Source organism: Rattus rattus, chromosome 9 (assembly GCF_011064425.1).
Source record: "Rattus rattus isolate New Zealand chromosome 9, Rrattus_CSIRO_v1, whole genome shotgun sequence".
Lineage (NCBI taxonomy): Eukaryota > Metazoa > Chordata > Mammalia > Rodentia > Muridae > Rattus > Rattus rattus.
This window is the reverse complement of record NC_046162.1, coordinates 81,384,058-81,393,752: the sequence shown is the minus strand read 5'-3', so window position 1 is coordinate 81,393,752 and position 9,695 is coordinate 81,384,058. Positions and strand designations below refer to the sequence as shown.

General features: G+C 43.6%; 1 protein-coding gene across 1 annotated transcript in view; it reads right to left on the bottom strand.

The window, feature by feature from the left end:
- Positions 1 to 581: 581 nt before the first annotated feature.
- Ankfn1 (ankyrin repeat and fibronectin type III domain containing 1) overlaps positions 582 to 9,695 on the bottom strand; it is a 137,106-nt gene continuing 127,992 nt past the window's right edge. Inside the window, exon 17 of the mRNA XM_032913124.1 lies at positions 582 to 1,619. Within this exon, the coding sequence (XP_032769015.1) occupies positions 823 to 1,619 (797 nt within the window). The 3' untranslated portion in view covers positions 582 to 822. The remainder of the gene's footprint in view (positions 1,620 to 9,695) is intronic.

The window sequence follows — 9,695 nt, the reverse complement described above, 5'->3', positions numbered from 1 at the left end:
GCTGTAAGGAAAAGGGACTTTTGTCCTCTTCTCTTTCCCCTTTTCGTTGCTGTAATTCAGGCTCTCACTCAACCCAGCCATCCCCTTGCACACTGGAATAATTTACTGCTCATTGTCAGGACTGAATGGGATCTGAGGGTGCCAGCAAGGCTACTTCCTGCCCTATTCTATCTCGGGAAAAACAGGGCCAGAAAAGAGTGTCCTCCACTTTTGCTTCTGATGTTCTCCACATAACTCTCAGTGAAGGAAAAAACCTTTCCAAGACCCACCAAACCAGGCAAGTGTTGATGGATAGACTTGGACCTGGGGAGTCCTGAGGACCCTGTGGTTCAGAATATTCTCCTGGTTTAGTTGAGAGAAAACCCAGCACAAGTCTGCTTGAGTCTCTGCCCTTGAGATGCAGCATGGGCTGCGTCTTCTGAAAGTTTGGATTGGAGGGAATAGCTATGTTATTCTTACTTTCACCGGCAGAACTCCTTCATCAACCACAAACTCAGCCCAGGGTTGATATGACCAGAAAGTTGCAGAATTAAATGTCCTCACTGGGCTGGCCAATCTCAGCCACAGGTGCCACAGAAGGAGCTATGTGTTTGAATCACAGGTCTCAGACTCCATAGATTTTTCTAGGGTGAGGAGGGTGGGACCCCCTTCCTCATCCTGTTGCCTACTTTGGAAAAAAAAAGCCTTGTATGTGTAACCAACCTTTAGATTTCTAACTTTCAATACTTTGAAATAGGTGAGGACACAGAGGGACGGGATAGGGCTATGGTGAAGAAATACAAGGAAGAGCAGGGGACTAACAGACAGCCCGTGTGGGCCACCCTAAAGCATACTACTTAGAATCTCTGAAACTGGGGATGTGGGGTCTGGACTCATCTCTGAACTAGTGGAGCTTGGCAGACTTCTGCGGCCTGCAGGGGTAGGGCTCAAACTGGTCCACAGCTTTGTGTCCTGGCCTGCGAGTGTGTCTGAATAGGGTTCCACATAGACTCTGTGCAGCGGCCGTTTTGGGTCCTGGAGGCAGCTCCTCCGCTCCTCTGGGAGGCTGGCTGCATGGGCCAGAGGCAGGCCCCGGGGCCCATCCACCACAGGTCCAGGCCCCTCTGCTTCGCCAGGATCCTCAGCCAGGCCGCAGGCCCGAGACAGGTGCTGAGTGTAAACACCTTCAGAGAGTGACAGCGATTGCGTCTCACTGTGCATGCGCAGCCAGCGGTGGTGCCGGCTAAAGCCACCGTAGTGCTGGTGCTTGCCTGGCTTCCGCTTTCCCAGGAAGCCTAGTGGCGGCCTCGTGCCTGGCACCATCTTGGCATGGTTCTTGGGTGCCAAGCCTGTGAGGGTCAGGCTGTGGAGAAACTCTACACATGAATGGTCGATGTCAGGACCCTGCACTGGGCCCTGAGGGTCCTGGCCAGGTCCCATGGAGGCTTTCATGTCGTGTACCTGTAGGACATCTGGGGCGCTGCCACTGAGGCCGCTGAGGGCCTGCTGGGCAATGTCATGTGATGACAGGTAAACCAGGTCCAGGTCTCGTGGGCTCAGGGCATCGCTGGAGTCGTAGTCACTGTCTGTTGGGAGGAAGACTTCTGAGCAGCCTTCTTCGTCAGAGCAGGGCTGTGACTCTGCAAAGCCAGGGACAGATGACAGAAAGAAGATGTCTGTTAGTGACGGTATTATTCACAGACTTAAGTGAGTTCAACCCTTGCTTGGAAAGGCACTCAATTTTGTTCTTCGGTCACATTTTGAAATTCTCAAGACGCGGACCAAGAACTGCCCGTTTTCATTGATCACGGGACTCTGCAGATTATGTAGAAGGCTTTCATTTTAGTTTAAAGGTAAAAGAAGTAATGGATAGGTCCGGTCTGGACAGTAGTTGTGGTGGCAGTCCCTCGATCCCCCCACATGCCCCCTATGGTTATTTTTGGGCCTTTAGAGAGGATGGAAGGGAAACAAAGCCTTGTGTTATTCACTCTCTATTCTGACTTCAGAGACTCCCCCCCCCACCGGGGGGGGGGGCTGGGGACCTAACCCAGGGCCTTGCGCTTCCTAGGCAAGCGCTCTACCACTGAACCAAATCCCCAACCCCCAGAGACAAATTTTATGTTCGACAACATAGCAGCAGTTTTAAAAGGGGAAGGGAGGAGACACTGGTGGCAGAACATGAGAAATCCGGTTTGAAATCTTAGCTGCCTTCTACCTCTTTCTGTGACCTTGGACCTCAGTTTCTTCATCTGTAAGTGAGGATGATATCGAAGCTTATTTGAAGTACTCACTTGAAGCTACTGATTATAAATAGAAACATTTGGTATATTGACATTTATTTTATTTTTTTTAAAGGCCAAAAGAAGAAAGAAATAACAAAAAAGTGAGGCAGAAACCATTTCATGGCATATATAATAGTCTTGGGTGAGCTAAAGTTGGTTCTCTATTTGTCACCTCGTGCAATAGTTGTGTGTATCTCTCTCCTCAATGATGTCACACATTTTTGATGGCAAGTGCTGTCTAAGGTCCATTGGGTTTCCCATGATGCTAAGCCCATAGTGGCTCCTTGGTGAATACTGTACATATTAATTCTGAACATTTTATGAAGCATTGATGTCAAATATGTCAACCACCTCCTTCTAAGTGTATGTCTTGTCTATAAAGGCCTTACCATACAAAATTACAAATATATTGCTTTCTAATATTCTGGGATTTGTTTATTGTATTTAACCATGTGGAATTAATTTCTATACATGGAGTGCAGAATAAATAAGACTCCCATGTATTTTACTAAAAGTATAGCCAATTGTTACCCCCACTATATACTGAATAACTTACTTCTTTAAAAAAACACGGGAAATTTAAAGCAATTCTAATAAAAAGTTTCCATAGTATTTTAAAATAGAATTCAATAGATTGTTTTGAAAATTTGTCTAGAAGAGATCTGTGAGAATAATCAACTTAAAAAAAGATACAATAGGGAAAGGATGGCTAACCACATAAACCAGATTATAGAGCTTTGGTCATTCAAGCTTTACAGTGTCAGTATATAAATGGATAGATATATATGTAGAATAAAAAAAAGCCTGAAAGCAGCTATAATTTTGTGATAATTTGATAAAGATAACATTTCAAATTAGAGATCTATACTGGTGCAACAGTTGACTACCCTTTTAGTAAAATAAATGAGTCCTACCCCATTCTGCATATAGAAATAAATTCCATATGGTTAAATATAATAATAACATTCCAGAATATTACAAAACAATGTATTGGCAGTTTTGTGTGGGGAGGTCTTCTGAAATAAGACACACCTCTGAACTCTAAAGAAGTGGTCGATAAACTTGACATAAATACTTTATAAAACCATGACACTGTAAGTAAAGATAGGAAGCAGCAGGCTATAAGAAGGGGACAATGGCGGTGTAACAAAGTTAAAATCCACCTTGTATAAAGAACCGTGAGTCAGAAGACAATGGAAATGTGCAAAAGATAAGGACCAACTTGGGAAGAGTAACTTATATAAATGGCTAACTCATACATTATTATGCTGGCTTCAAAGAGGCAAGTTTTCCCCATCAGATTTACACAGAGGGGGGGGGAGAAGGAGGGAAAGGAGGGAGAGAGGAAGGGAGGGGGAGAGAGAGAGAGAGAGAGAGAGAGAGAGGAAGACAGAAAGAGAGAGGGAGAGAGAATGTTGTGTATTACTGAATATGTGGGAAATCAAGAACTCTCACATAATGGTGAAGGATCTAAATTGGTTCAGCTCTTTGGGCTGAAATTTAGCAGAATCTGTGAAAAAATATGCATATGATTTGTCCTCTCAAGTCTTTTTTTTTTTTTTTTTTTGGCTATCTGTGTGAGAAATTGTCACCATGTGCACATGGAGGCGTTTTAGGGGTTGTTTACTGCAGTGTGATTTATAGTAGTGAAAAACTAGACATCATCTTGTGGTTGAGAATGCTGTCCAAGGAAGACTTACAGGCACAGAAGCATGAAGGAAAGGGAAACTGTTTACTTGTAGAGTTCTGCAAGGGAGCCCATGTTCAGGAGTCACTCACTGATTACAAAATACAACAGGAATTAACAAAATCAAGCCACAAGGTCACCCTGTTAATCTGTTCATGGAGCAAAGTTAGATGTGGTTATTACAAAGAATATTGAGAAATACAAAGACAAAGTTTATTTTGTTAAGGGGTGAGCATCAGGGCTTTTTTGTGTTAGAGACTCCTTAGCTACCTAGAATTTTTTCCATTTCCCCTCTCCCAACCCTTATTTGCTTATTTCACACTCATGTGTGTGTGTGTGTGTGTGTGTGTGTGTGTGTGTGTGTGTGTGTGTGTGTTTTGATTCCCACCCCTAACTATAGGTGACTTGTACACCTACTAGTAAGTTAGGTGCATTACATGCTATTTGAGTGTACCTGCTGGCTTTGTGTGTCAACTTGACACAAGCTGGAGTTATTACAGAAAAAGGACCCTCCCCTGAGGAAATGCCTCCATGAGATCCAGCTGTAAGGCATTTTCTCAATTAGTGATCAAGGGTGGGAGGGCCCAGCCCATTGTGGGTGGTGCCATTCCTGAGCTGGTGGTCCTGGGTTCTATAAGAAAGCAAGCTGAGCAAGCCAGGGGAAGCAATCCAGTCAGCAGCACCCCTCCATGGCCTCTGCATCAGCTCCTGCCTCCAGGTTCCTGCTTTGTGTAAGTTCCTGTCCTGATTTCCTTTGGTGATGAACAGCAGTGTGGAAGTGTAAGCTGAGTAAACCCTTTCGTCCCCAACTTGCTTCTTGGTCGTGATATTTTGTGCAGGAATACAAACCCTGACTAAAACATTGAATTATTTTATTTTTCGTTTATGATGGACTTATTGGAACTCAACTCCACCAAAGGTTGTGGAACGTTTGTACTCGGCACACACGTGAACCTAAATTTTCTAAGGCGTCAGAACACCTGTTTCCAGGGAGTTTACTGTTTTGGTGGAAGTGGGAGGCGAGTGTGCATTCACAGGACTGTGGTAGAACATAGGCTTTATAAGAGGAGTGTGGCAAGTAAGATGCGGGCTTATAGGAAAAAAGAGATAGCATTTTATTAGGGTAAAGTTAATAAACCATGTTTTTGCTTATTTTCTCCCCTCATTGTCTATTCCTTTTCTATATTAATTTATTTCTTTATCCCCCTTCTAAAAGTGATTCAAGGCAGGCTTTTGTAATCAATATACTTGTAATGATGACAGGATTATAAATGGGAAAAAATGAAAACAGTACAAGTGAGTCCATTAATTAGAATATGGGCATCAGGGATGGAATTTGGGGGATCTGAGGGCATAATGGAAGGGTCAACACTGAGGTTGCACACTTACAAGGGTTTTCGTTTTCCTTTTTAAATTAAGACTTGTTTGTAAACAGATGTTCAAAATAGCCTTTTTTTTTTGGTAGTAAAAACTATAAACTTCTATCATGTCCTTCAGTGAATGAATGGTTAAGTTGTGGCATACCCATAATAAAGAATATTTTTTATCAGTTAAAAAAAAAGAATTCTATGTGTGGACGTTGAGATGAAGAACAGATTGTGGGTTGCCAAGGGGAGGGCTGGGAGAGTGGGGAGGTCAGGAAAGACTAACGCAGAGAGTTTTGTCTTAAGGTTACATTTGAGTATCACGATGAGGGTAGGTGTTACCCACTGCCAACTATGTCATAGAACTGTGTCAAGCCGCACATGTGAGGCTGTCTTATGCTCAGCTAGCTACATACACATCGAAGTGAGCGTTTGTGTAACAGCTGAAATCTAGACCTGCCATGTGGGTTATATCCATTTTCTTTTTCTGATGTCTAAGTGATGTCTTAATTGTTACCATGGCGGTGGGGGGGGTGTTGAGGAGACACAAGTGCTTTCTGCAATCCTGTGTGTATAAGTAAAACAAAATTTTAAGAGACTCTAATTTGGAAAGCAGATGGAAGAGAGGACGGGATGCTTAGGTAAAACGCTAGCTCCAAGTTGTACAGCCAATGGGTATACTGCCATTGAAGGGTTTTGAAGAGTGGACGGGAAGAGGGGTGTAGGTTGGTTATGTATCAGGTAAAGCATGAGAGAACAGTGAGGAGGGAGAACACAGAGGGAAGCTAGCAAGGGAGGTCTAGGCTGTGTTTCCTCACTGTTTTTCTTCCTCAGGCTGTGGTGCTGAGCAGTAGCAGTGTTTGTAGGGGGGAAGAAGGCTTACAGGCAAGCCATTCATTCTAAGATGTTTATTGAACATGAGTTTATGCCTGATGGTTAAGGGCTCCGCGTTTAAGCGGCTAATAGGGTGTGAACCGGACAACAAATAAGTCAGAACACATGAACTCTAGAGAATACAAAGTTCCACGAACAAAATGGCGTTGGCTTTCAGCTAGCGAGTGGCTTGGGAGGGAGCTTCTTCTGATTAGATGGCCAGGGCCTGCATCTCTCTGCATATATTTGAGAATCTGCCTGAGAGCTAGGTGATCAGGGGGGTTCTAGGGAAGAATGTCCCACCCAATGAGGAGAGCATTCATGATGCTTGCATTCATGATGTCTGCAGAGGTAGGCATGGTAAACCAGGGCCGCTAGTTATATCCTGGCCCCAGCTTAGGTCGGGCAGAGAGAGGATGGTGAATTTGATCTGGGACAAGTTGAGTTTGAGGAGATGGCAAGAGGGACCCAGGAGAATAAATGGGAACATGCCATGGTAGAAATGTCGAAGAAAGGTACATGTGGGTGTGTGGAAGAAAGCCCCATTTGGAGAAGGGACAGTTGAAGATATATGGTCGGTGAGGCTGATAACTATGAAATGGGCGTGGATCAGGTGAGAATCACTGTTGCTATTGGTCCTTCCGGAGATGGAGAATATTTTGTTCTCAGAAACAAATGAGTAAGAAAGAAGACAGATAAATATAAAGAGATTCTCTCTCTCTCTCTCTCTCTCTCTCTCTCTCTCTCTCTCTCTCTCTCCCTCTGTGTGTGTTTGTGGGTGTGCGTGTAAATTCATTAGAAGGAGAGGAAAGAATAAAGGCTTAAAATGAGTTATTTTATATTTGTCTTAAACAAATTTTTTTTGATGCTGAGCCTTGAACATGGGGTCTTGGACGTAGTCGGCAAGTGGTCCACGGCTGAGCTAGCCTCACCACATTGTTTTAACTAACACTTCAGACAGTTGTCTCTCTGATCTTTAATGGCGGGGGGAATCAAGCACTGAAAGTAACAGGAACCTGTGGTTGTTACTCCTTTCTGGTGAGGGCTAAGATGGGCGCCCTGGGAGTCAGGAAGAAAGGTTAACTGAAGATCTGAAACAAGGTTTGCGATCAGATCCATGGCAGAGATTAGTAATTGATTTTAGTTGCGTTTGCCTCCGCACCTCTGTGGTTAGTGAAGCTGTCTTGATGTTTATATCCCAATAGCAACAGCACTATCTAGTATTTACTTACTGCGCGTCCTCTGTAGTGCCAAGTCACCTACCAGCATAATTTAATGTTTGTTTTTTCCTTATTCTGCCAATGAAAACGCTGAAGCTTAAGCTTATTAAATTTTGCATCTTATATAGCTAATTAATGGCAGAATCGGGACCCAAATAGAGATTAATACTTCTCCAGAGACTGATATCCACCTAAAAATTTCCATGGGGATCCCCTGGATGCATTCTGATAGCAGGGATCTGGTTCATCTAAGTGACTGACACAGAACTATATGAAGTCCCTGGCGAGGGAGCCTGGGCATTGCTGCCGCTCAGACTTGTATCAGTTTCCCTGTCACTGCTACAGCAAATTTGGCGCTGATGGCTTTAGAGAATAAAGGTGTACCTCCCATAGTTCTAGAAGACCAAGTTCAAACTCGGCGTGTTAGCAGGACCACATTCCCTCTGGCAGATCTTAATGGGGAAAAGCACAATTCCTTGCTTCTTCTGGCTTCTGGTAGCATTCTTTACATTTTTATTGTCTCAAAGCTTTTCTTCAGTCTCTCTGTCTTCTGTTTCTTATGAAGACTCTTGATACTGGGTTAAGGGCCCAGATAACTCAGAATGATCTCATCTTAAGATCACTAGTATCTGCAAGATCTTTTTAAAAGACGAATATGGCTACAATTCTAGGATGCAAAGGTGAACGCTTGGGCATATCTTTAGGCTGGGGACGTTTCATGAGTCAATCCACTAGAAACCTATAGTAAAATGCCTGCCACAAGGCACGGTTTCTGAGGAGCTCGACAGTGTCTTTCTCCTTTTAGATAATGAGTCAAGTACTTGACTAAAGCGATTTGTACTTAAAAAAAAAAGGACTTAGACTTATTTATTTTTTATTTTCTGTGTGTGTATATGTGTATGTACATGCAGGTGCCAGCTGAGCATGGAAAAGGGCATTGCAGCCCCTGCAGCTGGAGGTTCGGGTTGTGAGCCAGCTTATGTGGGTGCTGGGAACGGAACTCTGGTTCTCTGCAAGAGCACCGAGTGCTTCTGAGCCATCTCTCCAGCCTCCAAGTAACTGCAAACAGAAGTTACTGTTTAGAGAAGACCAAGGAGTATAGAACATAACTTCAGAAAAGCCAATGTAAAGTGTCAGTGGTGGGCCCTATCTGACGATCTGGTCTCTGGGGAGGACCTGTGCTGGCTTCCCCAGGTGGCATTAGTTGCTCAGTTTGCCCAGCTCTCAGAGTCTTTTGTTTATATCTGTGTTACTGCACTTACCAAGTTTCCTTATAAACAACCCACTCTCTAATATTTCTCTCCTTCTTTGGACTGTGGACTCTAGAGAGCGTGCACACTGTCTTCCTTATCTCAGTTTAGGAAAGTTTTAACGTCAGTCAGTGAAGGAATGAGAGGAACAAGGTAAGCAAAAGGGTTCACAATGTCTTCTGCACTTCCCATGTCTTTGAATCAGAACTTGGGCATTGAGCAGAGCCCAGGGCTCTCCAGTCATCAGACTGTGTCTTCTCACCCTTGCAATGGCCTCGAGTATGGAAAGTACATTGAGCTCTAGTGAAATTAGAATGAAGGTGGAAATCTGGGCATAGAAAGAAGAGAGAGGCTGATCAATCGTCTCTGAAAAGCAGCACTCTAGAAACAACTGGGAAGGATCTAGTTTACCTGGTGTGCCCTAGAAATTCATGAAGACAACCGCTCATGCCATTTCTCTATTGTTGGTGACATCGGCACCAAGAGTGCACCCACATATTTGGAAAGAACAGTTGATAAAAATGAGACAAACCTTGGCTAAAGGCTTGTCTTGTTTCTTATTGAATATACAGTTCAAAACAAATGACTTAGCTTGTCTGAACCCTGTCTGTAGCCTAGAGGTTGTTAGGCTGCCTATCTTCCATAGGTGTTATGTGGATTAAATAGACTTTTTAAAGACACTGTAAGGACCATATAGACAGAAGGTATTAGTATCATTGAGGGATGAAGATTATTGTTTAAGACTATAAATGACTATTCGATATACTTTGGGGCTTTGTTGAGAGGATTCTTTTGATGATCCGGAAGAGAAATGCTTTCCTTCATGGTGTTCAACACTGTATTTCATAACCAGATTAAATAGTGAGTTAGTAAATTTACTGTATGACTCCCATAGCATGACAGGTAAATCAAGAGGAGACTTAGTTATAATGGTAGCAGCCCAGGAAGGAGGTGTAGAAAAGCCAGAGAATAGAGTGTCGAGTGTCTTATTGGTTCATGACCCTGCCCTTTGGAAATGCTATTCTGGTAGGATTGGATCT